This window comes from Haemaphysalis longicornis, unplaced genomic scaffold, assembly GCF_048455015.1.
Source record: "Haemaphysalis longicornis isolate Haplotype H1 unplaced genomic scaffold, Haemaphysalis longicornis Haplotype H1 scaffold_10, whole genome shotgun sequence".
Taxonomy (NCBI): domain Eukaryota; kingdom Metazoa; phylum Arthropoda; class Arachnida; order Ixodida; family Ixodidae; genus Haemaphysalis; species Haemaphysalis longicornis.
Genome location: NW_027526204.1, coordinates 47,503,472 through 47,526,499, shown reverse-complemented (window position 1 = coordinate 47,526,499; position 23,028 = coordinate 47,503,472). Strand labels below are relative to the sequence as shown.

General features: G+C 47.2%; 1 protein-coding gene across 1 annotated transcript in view; it reads left to right on the top strand.

Moving 5' to 3' along the window:
- LOC144158457 (ATP-binding cassette sub-family C member 2-like) overlaps positions 1–21,970 on the top strand; it is a 112,593-nt gene extending 90,623 nt beyond the window's left edge. Inside the window, exons 21-27 of the mRNA XM_077689337.1 lie at positions 1,299–1,631; positions 3,910–4,011; positions 5,335–5,508; positions 7,157–7,315; positions 8,989–9,155; positions 18,374–18,568; positions 20,467–21,970. Of these exons, the coding sequence (XP_077545463.1) occupies positions 1,299–1,631; positions 3,910–4,011; positions 5,335–5,508; positions 7,157–7,315; positions 8,989–9,155; positions 18,374–18,568; positions 20,467–20,620 (1,284 nt within the window). The 3' untranslated portion in view covers positions 20,621–21,970. The remainder of the gene's footprint in view (positions 1–1,298; positions 1,632–3,909; positions 4,012–5,334; positions 5,509–7,156; positions 7,316–8,988; positions 9,156–18,373; positions 18,569–20,466) is intronic.
- Positions 21,971–23,028: the final 1,058 nt, after the last annotated feature.

The following is a 23,028-nucleotide window of genomic DNA, read 5'->3' as shown; positions in this document are numbered from 1 at the left end:
AAAATACGTGTAAATAATACGTGACACATGTGGTCACGTGACACCTGGGGTAACGTACTGACGCTAACTCTTTACTGCGCAGTTGCGAATGGAAGCACTGAGAACTGTTAAATGTGTGTTCAGGTCCACTACCCTGTGCAAGCAAAATGGTGCACCGATTGGTGCACCATTAGATATAATATATCTCTAAACGTAATGTTTAGCTGTATAAACGTTTTTTTTTTATTGTAGCAGCATTATACATTACAATAGTCTTGCTGTCAGTGTTTAATAGTTTCAGTGAGTGTGTGGGCGTACTGGAGCTATCCTCGAATATCTGAACAATGGCCAGGTAACTAAATTAAGGAAGCATGTGATGTGATGCAGGGACGGCACCAGCTCCGACAGTCACTGAGCATTAGGTGTGTGCATTGACCGTTACAAGTTGCGTTCGGTTAAAGAAAAAACATCAAACGAATACAAGCAGGCTAAGCTCGTGGATGAATTCTCGAAGTTTCATGAGCGGCAATGTGATATTGCATTGAACGTCTGCCGGCATAAAAAGATCACTTATTACATGAGAAGGTAGGGATGAGTGAGCAAATACCTAATTCGGTGGGGAAAAGTACACGGACAGTATTTCAGGATGGGTAACTTTCATAAACGTACGTTGAGAGTCAGAGAGAGAGAGAATACATTTAATGGTAAAATCGAGGTTGGCCGATCCATTTCGCTTAGCTAGCTACGCCGTATGACGAACAAAAACATGGAGGTCTGTGAATTTAGATAAGTATGAGGAGGAAAAAACATTACTTATCCCATACATTACAATTGCGGTCACTCCGGACCAGTGAGGGGTGTCCTCAGTCGAGGACTCCCTGGCTGTAGCCGGCCTTTCGTGCCCTATTCACCAGCCGAAGCTGGGAGCAGGGGTCGGAGCTGGTCAGCGTCGCCACCCACTGTCAAGGGTAGGGTTAGAAAGTGAGGTGATGCGCACGAATTCTCAAACACATACACAGAGTTAGGCAGCGAAGTTAATCACAACACTTCCTCAATGCCAGTGCTCCGCAAGAGCCCGAACAGAGCTTTGGTAGCCCGCACGGCCTGGCGTGGGTCCGACCAAGGGCCCAAAGCTGCCCTCAGTTCAAAGCCTGCGTGGTCCAGCATAGGAAATGAGGTGTTAATATGCCTTCCTTAAACCGGAAGCTAAGGAAGCCAAGTAATTGAAACGGCGAAGTGTAATCGTTCTGGCTGTGTCCTAAGTTGTATACTATAATGCCTTCATATCAATCGCTTGCTATTTGACCTGCCGTTCACAGAACCTCGCCATGAAGGCATCGCACAATGGCCGCTACTACGAGAGCCTGGCCATGTCCCGCCTGCTGCAGCACGTGGCCGAGACCGTGGACGCGCTTAGCAGCATCCGCGCCTACGGCGTGGCCGAACGCTTCCAGCGCCACTTCTGCCGCCTGGCGGACGAGGTGACGCGCGGCTACGCGGGCTTCGGCCTCGCCTTCCTCTTCACCCGCTTCCTGTCGTCCACGTCGGGCTTCCTCGTGGTGCTGTGCACGCTGCTCGCCAACACCGTGTTCGCCGGCCCCGAGGGGCTCGACCCCAGCAGCCTCGGACTGGCCCTGAGCGTCGCCATGTCGGTAAGGCTGCGCTCCGCCTACACCCAAAGGGACTCTGCAACGCTTCCGATAAACGCTTTCCCTCTTTCCTCCGTTTATGAAAGCATTATAAATGCTATAGCTGATTGATTGATTGATTGATTGATTGATTGATTGATTGATTGATTGATTGATTGATTGATTGATTGATTGATTGATTGATTGATTGATTGATTGATTGATTGATTGATTGATTGATTGATTATAGCGTTTAACGCGCTGCCGCAACGCAGGCGATGAGGCGCGCCGTAGTGGGGGGCTCCGGATTAATTTTGACCACCTGTGGATCTTTAACGTGCGCCGAAATCTCGTACACACGAGTGCTTTTGCTTTTCGCCTCCATCAGAAAAGCGGCTGCCGCGGCCGGGAATCGAAACAGCGACCTCGTGCTCGGCAGCATAACGCCTTAGCCACTGAGCCACCGCGGTGGATTCAAAGCTGTAGTCATTAACATCACGCAGCGGCACTGCGTGGTTTGCTCGTCGCACCAAATACATCTCCCGTTACTGCTTTGCTTTTGTGGCTTTTTTTTAATTAGCGGCTTTCCAATGCGTTGATTGCTACAACAGAAGCGGCCAAAAGCAGCTGTATTGAGTAAGTGACGTAATTCGAGCGCTCAAAGGACGTCAACACTCGGAAAAGAGAGTAAATATTTTGAGCAGGTATCCAATTTGCCTGATAGGCATAGAGCAGTAATTTTTGCATGAGGTTTTTTGTGACCCCTTATTTTGTGTACTGTGTGCATTTGTTTACTACTTTCTGAAAGCATTTAAAATTGAGAAAAAAAGTTGAGAAAAGCGTTGCGAGGTCCCTTAAAATAAGCAAGTTTAATTCCTCAATGTGGTCTGCACAGCCTTAGTTTGTTCATGCCAACAGAGACGACTTAAGAAAATAGCTACAATTGTTATATGCGTGGTCATCTATTGCGTAATTTCGTTACTTTCCTTCTTTGTAGAAATCTTGGCCTTACTTTCCCTGGGGTCTTCTTTCTGACTATCTGTCTCGCTTTTTGTGAAATCCATCTCTTGCACTAAGGCTGATCATGTGTGTCGCCGAAGTTCCCACTTATTGACAAAAGCCATTCCCAGTCACAGTTCGCCATCGTGAAGGCCAATAATCCCGTATAATCCCGCTTCGCTGCAAACATGCACGAAGCGGGATTAAGCAATCGTGCTTAGTCGCTGTATGCACAGACCTGATGGGCCCAGATTTGAAGGCCCAGGGGTCCTTAAAAGCTTACATCTGTCTCCACTATATGGTCCCTAGAAGTGTAGCCACGCGTAGTGGTTAAAGATACTCCAAAAAGGCTGTGGTGAACAATAGACTCCACAACAGAATAGAGCGTGCCTCAAAGCTGGATTATGCACGGAAATGGCTACGCTTGGCAAAACATTTTGCGATTACTGCCCTTGGGAATGCAAATATTGCAACCACGTTCTCTCGCCAATTTAGTGTCAGAAATAAAAGTCCGCTTTGTACAAAATATCGCCCGTATAAAACCATTCGTCCACGTTCCCGAGGGTAACGCTGGGAAACATAAAAAGTATTAAAGGGGACTTTTTTTCCTCTGATGGGATGAACAGCGGACCTTTCTGTCATTATTCTCTAGAAGCAATGCTTCTCCTTTCCTAGAGAATTATGCTAGTTCCCACAACCGCGCCCAGCGGGTATTCCCAGAATTAAGGGGAAGACGACGAACCATTCAGCGGCAGCTACTCCGACATACTCCATCACTACTGAGCTTCCCGCAGGGAGCTACCGTCCTCGCATCTATCCCTACGTGCTGCCGACGCAAGCGTTTGGCGAGAACTCCAACACCTACAACACCTTCCTTCATTCTATTTCCCTTGCCGCATACCCCCCAACGATCTACTCTTCCCGGCACCCAGAATACAGCAATTCATTTGGTTTGGCTGGGCCATAACCCCCTCCCCTCCCCCGCCAACCAACACACCCCTGAGTTGTGGCAAAGCTTGCTGTACAGTGGCCAGCTCGCGAATAGGGAGTTTCTCGTGAAGCGCGCCCGAGCCGCCGCAGCAAAGCGTGAACTACGGAACTAGGATGTCTCCCCATGGCTCACAGTTTCGCTCAATCATATCACAAAACGTCTTTCAATTTAATCTACCCCTATATTGCAGCGCATGCTTAGCTATTAAAATTCCCGTATGATGACGTGACGAAGTAGCGGTCTGGATCTCGACTTCTCGAAACTAACAGCCACATCCTCGATTCCTGATTATTTTCTCCGACGTGTACACAGGTCCCGCTGTCGATGATGATGCTGTGCGTGATGCTGTTCACTTGTCTCCAAATGGTCGTCTCCTACGAACGCTGCCTCGAGTACACAGAGCTTCCTCCGGAGGTACGGGGGATTGCTTTGTTCAGCAATACGAGTTTTGTGCATAACAGTTTAGAAAACAAATGGACCAAAATTATTCTGATTAAGTTAGTCGTTCACGTTATCCCGCGGTGTGTGTTTCTTAGTTGCCACAAGGGTAGAACTTGAGCGGTGGCGACGACCAACTATGAAGTCGCGTACACGATGTTTTTACTCCGGGATTGAGAATGGCAAAAAGCATGCGTGTAAATGCGTGAAATCAAGACTTCGCGGATGCCTACTATTGTTTTGTGAATTTGGGAGTACACATTTATCGCAAGAAGTAGCTCCCGTTAGACTCGGGAATAACACGTTATTCGTAAATCACTCTGCTCATTCAAAATGTCAATAATTGCTGAGATTAGTGTAATTACGGTAGCAATGTTTAGCACGCCTTCGAGGCACATATTTGATTATTGTATTTTTATGAACAATCCTTGGGGGGGGGGCTCAATCTAATTCATAATTTAGGCTGTCTAGGCCATTTCCTCGTGCAGTTCGAACATACATGTTAATTGCAATCAAAAACAGACATTCAGAAACAAATTACCCGCTTGAAGCAATATTTAACATCAGACAAAAAATTACGTACGTATCACTCAAATACAGGCTGGTTGAGTCATAAAATACATTGGCGTGCTCTGTGTAACAAAATTCATCACTGGTGTAACCCTGATGCGCCCGAAAATGTTTTGCTGGCGACATAGGGCTGCTGACACAATGTGTAGGGGGCTGAGGACGTCGTTCAGGCAGTCTGTGCCTTTAGTCCCAGTCTCCCCTCGCTTGAAGAGAAATATAAGTTTTTCGAATTCGAAAAAAAGTATCTGTGCTTCAGGAAAGCAAGAAAAAACTCAGGCTATCACTTCCAGCGGAACCAGTACCTGGGCGCAGCAATCTCTAAGATAGAAATCCTATTCTCACAATTTTAGAACAGGAAACCATACAAACAGGAACGCGAAATAAAATTACGACGTTCGGAAATAAACGTCCAAAACATCGAGGTTTCTGTTAAGGTGGTACTGATCAGTTTGTATAATGTGGACACTTTTCAGAAAATCATTTGCGCGAGCTTCCCTAGCAATAATGCTATTTGTCCCGTAGGATGCTGCCTTGATAGATCAATTCCTAATTTGTGTCTTTACTTCGATTAATTGTTATATTCCTGTGTTTCTCAAACCTGTGGAAGTAAATTGCATATCTGAGCACCACTTTGGCCCTTAGCACAACTACTGAAGGAAGAGTGTATGGCCCTAAAACACCAGCATGGGCGATTGCCGAAACTTAAACAAAAATGGCGAACTTTCGCAGAGTGACCCCGCTGGAATGAGAGACGACAGCAGCGGCGGACAACTGGCCGACTCCCTGTCGAAGTGGCCGATAGGAGGGAAAGTCGAGTTCCAGGACTACTCGGCCTCCTACCGACCTGGAGTGCTTCCCAACGTCCTCACTGGCGTCACATTTTCAGTGAAGCCCATGGAGAAGGTGAGTTTGCTAGTAGAAAAATGAAGTTCAACGTCATTCAAACGTGCTTGGAACACCATTAGCACCGATGGTATGTGACTCCTTTTTCGATGTGCCCAACTGAAAGGTGCCGTGAAGACAAAATTCAACTTGGTTCAGTTTTATAGAACTAGCCTTGGAAACTAGCCACGAAAGACAATTTTCAACCATAAAAAAAAACAAAAAAAATGAAATACTAAAATTTCGCTCCGCAGTTACGGAATATGGACAGCGGTGACGCAGTATAGGACAGCATTGAAAACCTACTTATTGTTGTGTTAACTGCATCCAAGCGATAAGTTAGTGGCCGAGCAGTACAATCAAGCGTAATTAGAGGCACATGCTACTGCACCCCACAGTTATGTCTTTTGACGGTTACTTGTGTGGCGGCCGCCAATCGCACAAACGAGATTATGTGACGTCACAGAGGAATTGCCAGAAAGTGGCTGTGGAGTCGCCACTGCTGCATCTGCTGTGCGGAATATCTTCATTCTTCCTTTGTAGTTTGCGATAAAAATGGTATGATTGTTAGCAGGACGAAGTAGTGTTTTAATAAACCGAACTTGTATCATGTCTGCGTGGCCCCTTCAACGCCATGGGTTGAAATATTGAATATTCACCAATATGGTTTGTCCACGTTTTAATGAAGATGATTTCCCTTCATTTCCTTTGTAGTCTGGAATTTTCAACCTTCACTTAATCGCGCTGAGCAGCTTCAAGGCGCCTTGTTTCAGTGAGAAAACCAGGAACGTACATTGTAACTGCCTCCCAAAAATGAGTGTAATGGTGTCACAATCGCGCATCCATCTAAGCTTTGTCGACTCCGGCAACCCGCCCCACGTCCGGATATCCAGTACCTGCTCCTCCTTTTCATCAGTAGTTTACGCGACGACACCTTCATGCACATTACATTGTCGCGTATACACGAATGACAATTAAACGAAGGACTTTTATTATGGGTGACCTTGTGACCAAAACAAGACAAAAGGAACCAGCGTGGCGTTCACTTTGCGAAGCACTGCCCAAGTGCGCCCACGTCACCCTCCTATTCTTTTTCCTATCCGAGACATGTGAGCGCGTGCTCACGCGACCGCCTTCGCCTGAGACCGCTCGCAAGCCCGCTGCGAGACTAAGCCAGTGCAAGTGTCAGTATGGCTGTTTAAATCTTTCTCAAGTGTCCGGGTCTATTCTTTTTCCAATTCGCTATGGTGGCATATAGTGAAGGCTGTGCATAAAGGTAAGTGGGAAAGAAGGAAGGCGCTCGTGTAGGCCCGTCTACTGCTCGTGGAACAGCCGTACTGGCCTATTACCAAGATAATCGATTACAGCCGAGACTGTTCGTTAAGCTGTCAGCCGGACTACATATTGGTTCAACATCAAGTATTCTCCCTGAACGTTTTGGGTGGAAGCGAAATTTGGTTTTTAAAACAAGCCCTCCACTACTAGTGCATTGTGGAATTCACAAGTTTTGCGTCCAGTTACCTACTTAAGTGAGGAAGTGTAATAGAGCCTTACTGAACTATTGTGCCTTGGACAACTGTCCCGTTGGTGTGTGTGCCGTTGTGTATCACAAGCCCACTGAAGTGAAAGAGCCGGATACCCAGTACCAAGAGCTCAACCAAACTTTCAGGTCGGCGTGGTTGGCCGTACGGGAGCAGGCAAGTCTTCGCTGGTGCTGGCCCTCCTGCGCATGCTCAGACCATCGCAGGGGCGAATCCTCATCGATGACATCGACATAGCTGACGTGCCGCTTCGCAAGCTACGACGCAGCATTACGGTCATCCCTCAGGTGATTAAAACTGGCAATGCGCTCGAGTGTGTTTTTTCGATAACGTTTAATTCATGGAAAGGCTGAAGTATGCATTCGAATTCCTAGCGAAAGGCTAGTTACAGATACATAAAATCGAAGCAATTGGTGTAGTTCCCCTAATATGAAGAATAAAAACTGAAGATATGAATGGGGTGAATTTTGTTGCAAGAAAAGAACGCGTTTTTTTAGATGCACCAGCTCTGTCTATTCACCATTTGCCTTCTGGATGTAATTGTATTGCTGACGGTAATATTTACGAATTTCCGGTTAGTCACGCAATATTTTGCCGCCTTTTTTCTTCAAAGTTATAATGCTAGGAACACTTTTCAGGTGATATATAGGTTGTTGGTGCAAAAGTGTTACCTACTTTTTCTGCTGAAGAAATGGAACGGCGCATTTCAAGTGATGCAACTTCCTCCGTCAATGCATGCCGCTTTTGCTCTCACGGTTTACGAATGCAATTGACCAGTATACGCACATTTTTTTTACCGTTACTTGTCGATGCAACAGAAAACCGGGGCAATCATTTTGCACTCGGCAAACAGCTCACGTTATTCTTTTTCACCGTGCGCCGCACCTGGCCACCACGTTTTGCACTGTCTATAGTCTCATGTCGTTTCCTTCCTGGCGGCCGTGTTTGCATACAGCCTGCCTAATCTGAAGGAGCCACTGGATACCGGATAAGCTTGTCTACGAAGAATAAGAGACCTTCATCAACTTAGTGGCACGGTACACGGACATCGAAGAAGTTGTGTCCACCTTATAACGCGTAGCGTTAAGTTCCCCGTGCAGCGGAAAAGCTGACGTCTTCAGCGGCGTTGAGCCTTAGCGAAAACTCGGCGTAAGGGGAAAATCCTTTAGCGCACCTTTGTGGCGCCCGTTGAAACTCCCCGGATGGACTGTAAGGCACTATCCCAACAGATGGCTTGCGGACAGGAGCGGAAAGTTTTCACCGCTCGTGGGCACTACAAAAATAAACGAGGGTTGTGTCACGATGACTCAGTCATAATGTGGCTCACGAGCATTACGAGCGAATGATAACGCAATGCGAAAGGGGCCCCATAACGCTAACGCGTTTTACAATTAAAGTCGAAGCTTAAAGGGAGCCTGCAGCACTTTTTCCAACATTTGTTGATATCCTAAATGGTTTCAAAACGTTGTCAACAAACACACACAGTACTTAGTATCAGCGGTCGCAAAGTACCTCAGCCAAATATTGCTGCTCTCTGCCCATCAGATAACTTCAAAAGATTATTTCAAAAGACTATTCAAAAGATTTGTCTCTCTTACCCATTCTTGGCGTTCTTCGACCGCTGGTATCACGTGGCTACAGCGATGTAGCGGCTCTTGGCTTTCCCTCGCAGCTACAAACGAATTCATTAACCACTTTTAAAAATTCCACAAGAGCAAATAAAACACGGTAGGCGCATCTGCTGTGACGAGCAAATCACGGAGTGCCGCTCCATGCTGGCGAAAACTATAGCTTTCTCAGTGCTTCCAGACGCGAAGAAAAGAGTGAAAGCGTTTATCAGAAGTCTTGCACAGTCCCTGTAACTTATTAGCATCGAAAAAAATCACTCAAGTGATTCCGCATTTTCGTTTCAAACAAGTGATTCTCCACGGCTTGACGCTGGCGCTTCACCTATTTCTAGGATCCCAGCCTGGTGAGAGGAACCCTGCGAATGAACTTGGACCCCACAAATTCTCACTCGGACCGCGAGGTGTGGCAATGCCTAGAGCGAGCCCATCTAGCCAAGCTTGTATCAAGCGACCCCAGGGGGTTGTTCCTTGAGACTGCAGATGGCGGCACTAACCTCAGGCAAGTCGGGTTCATTTGACCGCACGCTGCATTTCTTTCCCACCGAGTCAGCATACACAAACACGTGAAAACCTTGTGTAGCAATTGTGTGTTTAAAAAAGCAAAAACAAAATAAATGCCATCCTGTACCGCTGAAGTACAACGGGAAGCTTATACGGCAAATAAAACAATGATACGCAACATTATAAAACAAAATATGAGAACATTAGTCAAAGTGAGCAGAAAACAAATTAAAAAGTGTTTCAACAACTGCGTTACATTCTGAGACCGCCTAAATTAATGACAATATCAATATACTAATAATCTATTACAGTGCATGGTCGTTCCTTCTGACGTATAATCTTTCTTGTCTTCGATCCTTTTGACCAGCCTTGATATCTCTATGATCGCTGTATGGTCTTTTTCGTTTGGATCGTAACGAACTTTGTAAGGTACTGGGGATCAGATTGTTATGGCCTCTTTGTTTGTATTATGGTAAGCCTAAACATTTGTAAGAGGGCCAGTCAGTTGCTAACACTTTGAAACCGCCGCCATAGGCGCGCCTAATTCTCTTTGTGGGCGCAAAGAGGCAGGCCCCTCCCACTGTCGCGCCAGTCGCACGTCGCTACCCACCGGAGACAGAAAACAGCCGTCGAGGTGGAATCGCCGCCGCAAGTATAAAAAAAAACGCGTGCACCGCACTGGCGCGCTGAATTCGCGTCCAAAAATACGGCATGCGGTTCAGCATTTAGTTCCACGTTCATCTGCGTGCACGCACAAGGGAATGGGGAGGCATAATGGTTTCGTAAATCCGCTTGAGAACGAACTTTTCCGCCTGAATTGTATCCTGCCAGTGGCATCCCGAAGATTTGGTAATTATACATAAAGGGATGCAGGGAGAGCTGTCTTCCCGGTGCTATCCCCCCGAATCTCCATCCCATGCGACAGCTGCGGCCGTAAACATGGAATTCGGTTTTTAGCCATAGAAAATGAAGGGGATGTTCCATACGACTTCATAATGTTACTGGCCCTACACGGTATATGGAAGGCTCGCATGGCTCGTCGGTACAATGATGCCGATGCGAGGCCAGGGAGGGAATACTTTTGTGAAAATGTCCGCTACGTAGTAGAGGTGTTGAAAGCCGAGCCTAGTCCACCCGAGTGGCTGACTGTGCTGGAGAGTGTGGCGAGACTACCGCCTTTTTAAACCTTACACACTAGCAAGGTATGTGCTAGTGTTTTTTCACGTGGTGTAATTTAGTCGATGATTTGCATGTATGTATTGACCCAAACCAGGCAATAAAAATAAAAAGCGGCCGTAAACATGGCTCGCACATGACGTCACCACCACTCGTTCTGGCGCACTGTATTTCTCAGCTTTCCAGCGCGGCTTGAGGTGACAGCAGTGATTAAGGTTGCGGCGTTTCATGCTGCACGCGGTGCTGAAACGTGTCAGCTACAATGACGCCAGTGCAAGCTAGCTATTGGTTCATTTTCGGGCGCAATTTTAAGCGCAGAGCACTTCAGGGGCTCACCTTGTGGTCGTAGCTCGCTCGCTGGACCCAAGTAGAGCCACACGGCATTTCGCCGTAGCGGCTGTCGTCGCAGCGTAACCTAGAGGTTTCGAAAGCCAAGCGGTTTATATATGGTCAGAAGCGTTCGAAACTCGTGAACCGCTGGCGCTTGTCATACATCTCCCCGTTGTTTAGCGCAAAGAAAAGTGTAGGAACATTTGAGGCAAAATATACCTAGTTAATCGGCAGCGCCACCGTTCATTCAGTTAGGAACGCTCGTTGCGTTCCTAACTCCCGCTGGCGTCGTTTCAGGCAGGGGGCGCGCGAGCACTGAGAAGGTGGGAACCTTGAAATGCGTTGGGTGGCAGCAGTGAGCGGATAACAGCGCTACAGCCCATTATGGCGAATCACTGCTCTGCATTTCCGACAGCTTTCACATTGGGTGCAACGGCTTTAATTTTTTTCTATACCCTTGTGTCCCAAAGTTTTCCCGTTACCAAGCTTCCCGGAATTACCAGTATTCCTGCTTGTTTTCTTTCAGTGCTTTGTAAGCACTAGTCAAACGAACAACATATTACTGACTAATTAGGGGGTTTTAACGCGCTGACGCTTCACAGGCGATGAGGCACGCAGTAGTGGAGGGCCCCGGATTAATTTTGACCACCTGGGATCTTTCGAGTAAAGAGACGTCGCCGCCTACCGGTATACCGCCCAAGTATAACCGGTGTTAACGGCCGACTGTGGACTAAAAAGGAGGTGTAGAGTTCAGCAGTTTAAAAGAAACTGAAAAAGGGCTACGAACAGTGCCATGGGGTTGGCGCACTTGTCATGCCAAAAGAAATACGAACAAATGAAACGCACTGCCTATTGTGTGGATCAGACGACAGAATAATGCTCAGCTTTATTCTGGGGTCTAGAAAACAGGGTTATGCTCAGTTTTGAGCTACTGCTAAGAGGGCTCGGCTCGTCGCCTTCCGTTGCGCAAAGTTAGAGAATTGAGTTTTTGCGCTAACACCCTGCGTTCGAGTTCTAGCAGTTACGTACCTTCTTTTCTTTTTTGCTGTGACTAGTTCTCGCAAGTCAATTCTACGCATTATTTATGTAAATAAGCGTGGATTGGTATCTTTTAGGTTGCTTTAGGCGAATAAGGATCAACTATACCGGCGTACGGTCCACAGAGGAAGTATGGAAATGAGTATGAATTTTTAAACCGTTATATCATGTGGTACGGATGGTGCCATGTGCGCGCATGTGCTGGTGCGGGTATATTAGCATGTTGATTTTTTTTTCAATGAACTACTGAGTCTGCACTCGCCCAGTCTCTTCTTTTCCTTGTCCCGTCCGTATGCCCAGTTTTACGTATAACCACTGAAAAAGCCTGAACGTTTCCCTATGTTCTGGTCCACTGAATAATGCTGCATATTATCCTGCATTCGTGATCATCGTCACTCACTGGTCCAAAGAATAGGCACGGCCTAAATGAAAATAAACAGATGCATGCGGCTGCTAAAGTCGGTCATTCGCAGCCTTCTATTTTCCACACACCCCATCATGCTCAAATGCAGCTAAAATGACTATTTTAAAATAGCTCGACCTTCTCTCTCCGCACATAACCATACCGCTGCAGGTCGTTGAAATTTCGTCTGCTTTATGGCTAGCACATGAAGAATAAGCTTTACCTCCTCAGCCGTTGTCAGAGCAGCCACTGTTAGAACATGCGAAACATGTTTCGCAAAACTGTCAGTAGCTTTTTTAGCGGTGCTGAACTTTCCCTCTCCACGAACGTCAACATCAAAACTGGAAGGGGGGGTATTCAGGCCCTTTGATCGCAACATTCCGTTCCAAGATAGGTACGAGCCCCGGCACTGCCGGTGTGATGCAAAACGTGTTGATGTGCGGTGCCCCACGTCCAAAGTGGCCTAGAAGATACCAAAACAGTTTTATTTACGAGAAGACTGGACAGAATTGAACGAAGGAAACATTTTTAAAGGAAAAAAGGAGTCTTGGAAGACATACTGGCCATAACAACCCTATTCTACCCCTAGGGTACTGAGCCAGAACAGCGGAGCTCTCTTATACCTGTGGTACACGTACACGAAAAATTACATTAGGTGCTTAAGGACTTCAGTTGTGTCATTAATTGGCTGCCACACGCAAAAATCTAATGTCATTCGCTCTAATGTTATTATTGGTTTAAGGAGTTCCACACAACTCATTACCCTTCAGGAACGCCCTCAATCTGCCTACTCTCGAACGCTATGAACACCAAAAACCAACAAAACTCTCAGCACCAGAGTTTTCAAACGGAAACATAGCTGAAATTGGAAACGCCCCCTTGGTGGCGAAGTTCTGAAGAAGACGAAGTTCATTAAAACAGCGGCTTAGAAAGCAAAACATCGTGTGAATCGTCGGTTTGAATTTTTCGGATTTGGCTACCGCTGGCAGGCGACGGCAGCTGCTGAAGCCACTTTTAGAAATGGCTCACACCAATTTTTTGGAAACACTATTTCTCATAACCTTTTATTTCACACACACAAAAAAAAACATTTTAATGCATTTTTACCTAAGTTAAGAACTTCTAAAGTATGAGTGCATTTCTTTTTTTGGCCATTATGAGCATCACGCCTAACACATTTAATGCCTTTGCGTTTTCGCATGTAGCAAGGCCCGCCCAAATAATGTAACTCGGTATCTTAAGGTCTTTTAAGGTCATATTTCGTGTACGTGTGGCACGGGTGTTAGAACTGGCATAAAAGAACAGAAGGAGTGTTCCAAGCGAAGCAGTATAGATGGCGCTCACTGCGCACAGGAAATGGCGGGCTTGTGCCCACGAGGCAACGGAATGTCCCCTCCAGTCTTTGCCCTATATTTGCGCCTGGCTGGTTGTCATCCCTCAATCACACCCACTGATCGGAAAGTACCCACGGCGGGAATTCGGCCAAAGCTTGGCAATATAATCAGTCAAAGAATTTAGTTCCGCCCCTCTGCTACGTCCATCTACCCCTCTACCCGCCGCGGTGGTTCAGTGGTTAATTAAGGCGTAGTGCTGCTGAGCCCAGAGGTGCGGGTTCGGTCCCGCCGACTGTAGCTACTTTTGAGGTGGAGGCGAAAACCGGAAATGCCCCTGTATCAAGATTCCGGCGCACGTTAAAGAACCCCAGGGGGTAACAATTAATACGCAGCCCTTCACTACGGCCCGAACGTTGAACTGTGAAAATCCGAATTTTTTTACCACTCTGGCCTACAGGCCTTCCCTTTCCCAATTAGAACTCCGCTAAGCTTAATAGGCCAATAATTGTTTGCAATAACTTCTCACGCCGATATTCGCAGCTCCTATGTATGTCCTCTCGACACTTATTGACTGTCATAACTTACGGTGTCGGCAAACAGTATTCCTTAAAGGAGTACTGACACAAAATTTCAAAGCTCGGATAACTATGTAAAAAGCTTCCTTTGTATATAAAGATGCCCCCTCGGAGTTTTAATCCGAAACCATGGAGTATAACATATTTTAAATCAATTTTAATCCTTTCGCGTACGAGAAAGCTCATCCGCGCCATCGAGCGAGCTCATGACGGCATCTGCAATTCGACCCAAACGGCCGACGTCAGGGCTGCCGTGACATATCCAGGCGACCGCGGTTCTGCTGCCGCGCCTTGTGCACACGTCATAGTTCTTGGGACTCACTTCGCGTGCGACTGCAGCCAGATGGGTTGGTCTGACGCGCCCGCGCGTGCCCGGACCGCAATCGGCTGGGGTGCGACGATAACAGTAACGTCAAATACGCCTTTCCGTCATGGCGGCTGCCTGGGTGGCCGCTTCACCGAAACCGAAACTTACACGAATAAACGGAGCTGTAAGTAATTATTTATGCTGCGCCCGACAATCTAATTCGCCATTCTATGATTATTCTGGGCTCGTAGGCACTTATAGCCGCAAAAAAAAATGTAAAGGAACAATTACAAGCATCTTCCCGCGGGGGGAACCATGGGGTGATGCGACGCATCGGGGGTAACGGGGTGGCTGGTGCTGGGTATGATCGCGCCAGCCAGCACGATATCAGAATAGTTAGTCTCCATTCAAATCATCGGTGGTCATCGGATGTCATCGGAGCGCCGGCGATGGAACGACTGAGCGGAGCGGCGCAGTTATCGCGTTTATATGTACCGCGCGTTAACGGCGAGGGGAATGAGAGCAGCGCATGCGCATGTGTTAACCGAGCGCTAACGCGCGCTGACGCACAGTTGGCGTTGCGGTGAGAGCGGGCGCTAACACACAGATGGCGCTGCGGTGAGAGCGGCGTTACCGCACAGCTGGCGTGGCGACGAGAATGGGGGAGAGGCGTGCGGACTACGGACGGACGCCGGAGGGACAAGGCGAGTGAAAGAGATGCGTCGCATCTCAAATTTCTTGTCAGTACTCCTTTAAGGAGGGCCACAAAACCTATGTTTGTGTCGCCACACCAAACGGGGAATGCAATACCACGGTGCACCAGTTGGCTAAACTGCCTTAACACTCCGAAAATTTACGCCGTCAACCACGCAGTCCGCGTGGCGTAATGGAAAAGGCCATGATCGGATCAGAAGACTGCAGGTTCGAGTCCTGTCCACGAAATTTTGTGATTTTTTTTGCCCTTGCATCATTTTTGTTAGCTGATTATTTTATTTTTGTTCACCCCTATTGGCGATATGTCCTGGTTATCTCACGAAGTTCCGTAGCTTGTCATTTGTTGCGCCAATACGATGTAAGAAGCATTAGGTTGTGACACTGCACTCGGATTTGGTTTCAGTCTGAAGTCACAGCCGATCACCCCAGCTGCTATGAGCGGCTCCGCTTGCCGCTCGTACCAGCTGTAGGGCTGTGCGATTATGCTGATTCCGCAACACCAATATACCATACAGGGTGTCGCCGCTTTTTAACTAGAAAAAGAATGCGTGTAAATACGTGGGAATTAACCTGACACCTGTGGTCCCGTACTCACGCTACCACTTTACTCCGAAGGAACTAATGGAACCACTGAAAACTGTTAAATGTGTGTTCAGGTCCACTACCCTGTGTAAGCAAAATGGTGCACCGGGTTTATATCCCATTTTCACGATTCTAACGTGTGGTCCGCCATAACTTGGCGCAGGAAAGTGTTTATTAAAAATTCGAAAAGAAAATATTTTGACGCAGATGCAACCGCGCACATGTAAAGGGCAACACCACGTACTTGGCATAGCACATCTTACTGGACGCACGCAACTGTGACAGCGAAAATTCCCTGTGATTCGTAAACTTGTTCATCCACCTCCTGCTGGAGTTACAACTCGCGCGGGGAACATTAAAACTGTTTAGATCTGCTTTGTTTTTGTCAGTCGCGCACTCACGTCTCCAGAACTCCCAGTGTGAATGATGCTGCTTGGTTCCCCGCGTTGTCGACAAGTAAAATTACCTTGCTCTTGGTGGGCGTTTCATTGTGGTACCCTTGATGTTGAAGGATTGTTTGGGATTGGAATCAGTCGGATTTTTTGGAGGAGTTCAGGTCCATGGCGATGCTGCTGGTGTCATTGAAGCCGATTTCAGTTTCGAGCTCAATTGTAACTATCACCAGAATTTCTGGCAAAAGAAAGTGCGCATTAAAATCGTGCAAATACGGCGTTTCGAGATAATATAGGGAAATTAAGTGGTGGTTCGTTGTAGAAGTTTTGTGTGTGTACGTTAATTATGGCCTGTGCGTTCCTTCGTCCATTTGTAAAACATTAATACAGGAAGAAGGAGTTTAACAGGCCGGGAAAATGAGGAAGGAGGGGTTGGTGGTCCTCTGTTCCGGCCGACCAAGGGCTGCTGCCGCTGCGGCCTTATCTCGGTTGATTAGTACAACCAGGTCTTCAAGGCGGCCACTGCGCAAAAAGCACTCCCATCTCTCTACAGAAAAGTTGGGGTTGGTAAGGTGTGTTTAAGGCATAGCCAGACGAAGTGGATGGTATGGGCGTGGCCAGTGGGAATATAACTTAACAAAGAGTGTGATCGGGCTAGTTGTCACTCCATGGTCAGCACTTTTGAGCGCAGAAAATGCAAATAAAGGATGTGAAAGACTAAGACAGGCCTTTCCTCTTCACGTCTTTCGTGTGAATTGTGCGACCGAAGTTTAAGGTTTGTGAGGGAATTACAGGGCTTTGAAAAAAATACTTGTGGAAACACTTCAAAGCTTGCACAGAAAAAGTGAGAGACGCCAGACGGGACGGAAGAGGAGTAGGCAAACACTTAGTGGAGACAAACAAGCGCAAGCGTTTGTCTCCCCCCTTTTCGTCCCGCCTGACGTGTTGTCGCTTTCTCTCAAAGTTATGAACTAACCAGCCCAAGTTTCAACTCTTTGGAGCTTCAAAGCTTTCTGCGCACGTTTTCAGGCGTCTTCGCTGAACTATAGCTGCAGTTTGAACCTGGAGGAGGTAATGTTATGGCCGGTGCGCTGTTAACTTGCCAGACTTGCTGCTGAAGATACAGGGGACGCATGCGCACACTATTTCCGGCCCCGGATTGTAAGAGGTGCAAGGAACTGAACCTGTGCGGGGAGGGTGCGCATGAAGTCACTGTACTTGCACTCTTTGACATTTGCAACCATGCTACGAAGAAATCACGCGTTGGTCACGTGTGGGTTCAACAAATCCGGTTTCCGACGCGGTGCGGCAAAATAGCGGCCGGTCCGGGTGGTCTGCCGGCAGCTAGACAGGCTCTGGAAGCGGGACACTATAAAAAAAAGTTTATTGCGCAGACGGGTCCTTTTCCAGTCATATGCTTCGCCCTTCAATTAAAACCGGTACTAGTATTAGCTACGCTGCTATGACCTCAGACAGATGGCGTCCCGTTCCTGATTCGACCTTTCGCATTTGAGTTTAGTAGCATCAGTCTGTTTAGTAGCATCAGTGCAGGCCTGTTTCGAAGAGCTCCTAGTGACCTCATTCAGCGACAGAAAGTCTCCTCGTGGGACCACTACCCTTTCGTTTCCTTCCCCAAGTATGTAAGTAGGTTCAGTTTGAATTGACGTTTTTGTTATTGCGCCATGGCTATTGTTTGACTGCAGCAAAGTTCCCTGTTGGATTCATAATTCCAAGAGAAAATATTTTTCCGGTTCCTGGTCCCAGTTCAACTGGTTCGTGGACACAGTCCCAACAGTGTAGCACAACGTGCTGGTCTCAGCAGGAACCATTTATAGTTGCTTCCGACACGTTATAGTCAGCTGTTCTTCCAAACTAGGATCAGTCCTAGCTGGTCCCAGCTTGGAAGTTACACCCGCAATTTGTTTACCAAGTACGTCGAGCTATATTTTGAGATACGTGTAACGACAGGACAGTACCACACCATGCACAGTACACACGGTTCACTGAGAGGTATTTTATTTGCCTCGAGCAATGTTTCAACCTTCGCTTTTTCTCCGTTGTTTTTTTTTTTTGGACTTGCTGGCGTCTTATATCGTCCTAAGAAAACAATTCTACACAAGAACTAATCCATGAGCGAAACTAAAGCGCGAACTGACACAGGGAAGAGAAAGGGAAACGACACCAACGCTTAAACACCAGCGCTTGCAATACAAGCGCTCGTGTCGTTTTCCCTTTCGCGACCCTGTGTCAGGTTGCGCTTAAGTTTCACTCATGGATGTTCACCAGCTAGCTCGTCTCTCCATTTTGCGTAAGAACTAATCTCCCCGGGCGTCCCATTGACTACGCTTCCCTGTGCCGATCGCAGCGTGGGGCAGCGGCAGCTGGTGTGCCTGGCGCGTGCCCTGCTCAGGGGCAACAAGATCCTCCTGCTGGACGAGGCCACGTCGCAGATGGACGGCGACACGGACCGCCTCATCCAGGTGGCGCTCAGGGACGCCTTCGCGCACTGCACGCTGTTCACCATCGCGCACCGCCTGCACACGGTACTCGACTACGACAGGTGAGGCTCGGCCTCCGCAGTGTCCTATTGTAAGCAGGTCGCAGGCCTGCCAGCGGGGATAAGAGCACGAAACCGGTAAATGTGTCGTATTATGACAACTGCTGAGATCAGCAGTCGTGACAGCAAAGTAGGCCTTCCTAAGACATTGGGGAAGATCCCGGACCATCTTCACTAACGTGAAACCTAGTGAAAGGCGAAGCAAGCAGTGTATAAGTGTATTCTTGACGCCCTGGTGTTTCTGCCCACGGAGATGAAACCGTTGGGGAGTAGAGGTATACAGCTTTGCTGTAAAAGTCTCGTGTCTTTGAAGCACGAAGCTCTCTAGCGCGAGGCGTAAACGAGTGTCCCGGTGTTTTAGTACCGTGACTACATGAAGCGACGCTTATGACATCGACAGGAGATGCCAACAGCCCGAGCCCCTAAGGGGCTTCACACCTTAAAAAATGGTTCATGATACGGGAAAAAAGAGCGCGATAGTTTAATACCTCCTGAAGTGGGGCCAGTTGGTTCTATCTGACCAGGAAAACAGCTCGAGAAACGTAGACTAAAAGTCAAATGAATACACAGACGAGCGCTGTGTAGAGTAGTGGACACATTAAACTAGAACATGAAAATATGAACCAGAATAGACAAAAAAGCAATTTCTTTCCGTTCGATCAAATTGACGCGGGAATTAATTACCGTAACGAAGTTTGAAAATCTGGCTTTCCAAATATACCAAGAGCGCACCATTACCGGACCTCCATGAACAGTATTTTTCAATTTTGTGTGTCCTGCTGGTTCATATTTATGTGTCCGCGTTTAATTTGTCCATGACATGTACATCTGGACTTTAATGCATCCTGGCAGTTTTTCTTAACACGTGCTACACCCATTTCGAAATTCCTATTGCGAGACCTATTGCGAATTGTTGAAGCTGCGAAATTTCTATTCCTAGTCCTGGGCTGCCCGAAAACTTCCAGGAACTATTGTGGACCGTTAAATAAGAAAAATTATCCGCTTAGGTTACGAATAACCAGCTGTCTTTTGCACGCAGGCATTTACACGGCTCATTCCGGCAACAGCTAGGCATATGGGAATGGCTTGGTGAGCTAGTTCGTGATGCATATTAACAGGGTTACCAGTGCACGCAGACGGGGACACAAAAGAAAGGAACGACAGGACAAGGCATTGAAAGCGCCTTGCCCTGTCATTTCTTCTTTCTGTGTCCCCGTCTGCGTGCGCTGGTAACCCTGTTTAGCCAGACATAGCTGTTCTTCGCTACCCATACAGTTTGGTCTTCCCTTGGCGACTTCCGCTTAAGCTGTACATGACTTTGGCCATTGGTAACACATATCACTAACACTCTTCTCGCAAAGACGTGCACCTCATTTCTTCGACGGCTCTGCTGATCATTGGTTCCACTGGCTGGTCTCTTTTTGTGCGATATGCCACTCGTATATATGCTCTTTTGAAGCATGCCATCCACTGGAATCGGATATGTCCCATGCTTTCTCGCTGTTTTCGCGCAGGCTGCAGTCGAAAATGGTAACACAAGAGTCTTTCAGGATTATGGGAGGATGTGGACGTTCTTTACAGGGGGGGAGGGGGGGGGGGTCCACTCTTATGGAACTTCCAAGGTTTGCGACATTTTGGGGGCCTTCTTGTGTTCTGTGGAACAATGTGTATTATTGGTGTAGCAATATTAAGAGAGCACAGCGCCCAGGTAATACAAGCTACTTTTTTACAGCTCCAAAGGTGATCCCAAAATTGTAATCTCGCCGCTCTAAATGAAAGGGCTGTTTTTGTTTGGGGGAATGGACGAAGGGGGCTCGAAAACTGCTCCCTAAGTGTTTGCTTTTTCTTGCTCCGAAAACTGCTGGAATACCTGAGCTTGCTGGACAATCATGCACTCGCAGGATACTCGTACTGGACGACGGCAAAGTCCGCGAGTTCGACACCGTTCCAAGGCTGCTCTCCGACCCTTCATCGACGTTTTACAACATGGCTCTCGAGGCCGGCATCAACAATCATCGAACCTCGTCTTCCGCGGTTATCTCTACAACGTTTTAATTTACTGGTCGTCTTTGCTGCATTATGAATAACAGTGCTTCCGTGTGTACGACCATCAGTCGCTGAGGCCGTTTATAACTAAGCCACTCGCACCGGATAAACTGTTCTAACGTTGCAAACCCATTTCCAGCTGTTTCATTTGGTCTGCTTGTAGAACACCGAGAACCTGAACTTAGTAATGATCCCCATAACCATACAAACAGTGGCGTTATCTCACAGTTATAACTTGCGTCAGTAGCGTAATGATCCTTGTAAGGGTCTCCGAACCTTTCCGAAACGGCGCAGGAAAAGAAGGAAGGTAGAAAAAAGGAGCCCCTAAACTTCGCGTAGTAGCAAATTACGTCTACGGGCAATTCTTTTTTGACTCAAGCTAGAAGCCCACCTTACGCGTGACGTCGATGTCCGCTGTTACCTCGACAATCAGCCGTTTTGGTATGTCGCTCCCAAAAACAAGGCGGTAGGAATAAAGCCATCGCAAGACGTAAAAATACCCCCTTCCCCAACCCGAAGTGTTTCATTTTTTAGGTCCTAATTGTCTCCTTGCCAGTGTGTCCCCGTTCTTTTGTGTTGCCTTTTGCCTTCGCTTTTGCTTCCTTATGTTTTCCCTCTTCCCTTTTCGAATTGTACCCCCTCCCCTCAACGCACACACACACAACCACCTCCCAAAATGAAATCACGCGTGCGCCACTAGCACAAATGTATTGGCGTGTCATTGAGTTGGAAGGGTACAATGAAAATTGACTGCATAAAAGCAGCGCTACAGCAATTTTACTTGCTTTAGAAATTCGAATACTTCGCTGTGCATTACTTTAACTCATACACTAACAGAAAACGTTCCAGTCAAGAGAACTTACTGTAGTGTCCGGTGCGCCCTACTAAGTCACTGTGATTTTACTCAGCCATTTTCTCCTCGCCTCAAGGATACAGATTTAATATATTGATGCGGCAGTCTTGAAAGTGAAATACAATAAATGTGTTGCTTTGCGCCGTGTCTGGTGCAAGGTAAGGGACTCCAGGTGGTGCAACTTATCTGACAAATTCTGCGTCAGTGCGGATGCCAACGATGTTTCTTTTTTTGCGTAAAAGTAAGTGTGCCTCATGAAATGTGCAGACGGTAACGACACTACAGTTTTTCTAACCTGTTTATGTGCTTCCATGTTATATTTATTCGAACTGCTAATTTCAGCCTAGTACCAATTATTTTTGCGGTTCGAATGTGCTTGATATCGAGCCTATGCGGTATGCTGCCACTTCGTATTTTTGCTCTACGTTTAACTTATGTTGACAGTTCTATGGCTTCGTGCTTTCAAATTTTGAACCAGTGTTGTGAATCTCCAAGAATGAACTTATTTATGAATAAACGTTTTAGTTGTGTTGCACTTTTTTCTTCTTTCTCTGGGGTATTCTTTATCCCTTGGTTGTGTTCTAACTATGCTTAAACACCCACTTTTCTGATCTCAGCAGAAGCTGGCTTTCTGAGAAGAAGCGAGGTGGGAGTTATTTTAGTTAGAATGACGCCATAACGTTATTTTCCGTTATGTGATAGAAGATACGACTCCCACACGCCCAGCTTAAGCAACTGCTTTCTAGGGCTGAAACTTGGAGCAAAGATAACAATTTGCTAGTGTCCAAGTATATGATAGCAGAGTGGCCTATGAGCTATATTAATTTCTATATGTGAAAAATCATTATGCCTTCCAAAGAATGGGCTAGGCTTGATGAATAGTGAGACCGCCACTATTCGATAGCCTATTTCTGAAAAAAAAAACGATACGTAGCATTCATTCGCGGTTTGAACAGGGAGGACAGTCTTCCTAGACAACACGCTGTTAAAACGCAACCAGCTCCAAGCGCAAAGAACGTGATACATGCATGAACATCGACTTCCCCAAACGCGCCGCTGTCAGTCGCTTCGCGGGCGCTGCGGGGGCGATAGGCGGAAGCCAGCGTTATTGTAGCGAAAGCTACACTACGCTACCTCGGGCACTCTTCGCGGGGTGACCTGTTTTGACCTTGAGAGCTACAGGTCAAACCACACCCCCTTCCGCGAGCGCCCTACGCAGAGCACCGGCCCGATGGCGGGTAGAGATGGGCAGCAGGGGAGAGATAGTCTTATTCTTGGATGAAACCAGGGCGAACTTAAAGGGTACATGAGGACAAAATACAAGTTTGTTTTATTCTAAAGATTTCGTGTTCTATATTGCCCCCAGCGCTTGTCAGGAAGCAAACGATGGTTTATTCACTGCGAAATTAATCAATTTAAGCTAATATTTTGATTCTCGAGCCAAACCGCGTGTTTTAACGACGTTTGCAATGACATCATGATAACAGGCCTTTCAGCCAAACTTGGTTTGGAGCGGAGACTTGTTTAGTAAGTTCGTGGTCTTGATCCTTTTTGCCTTAGGGCA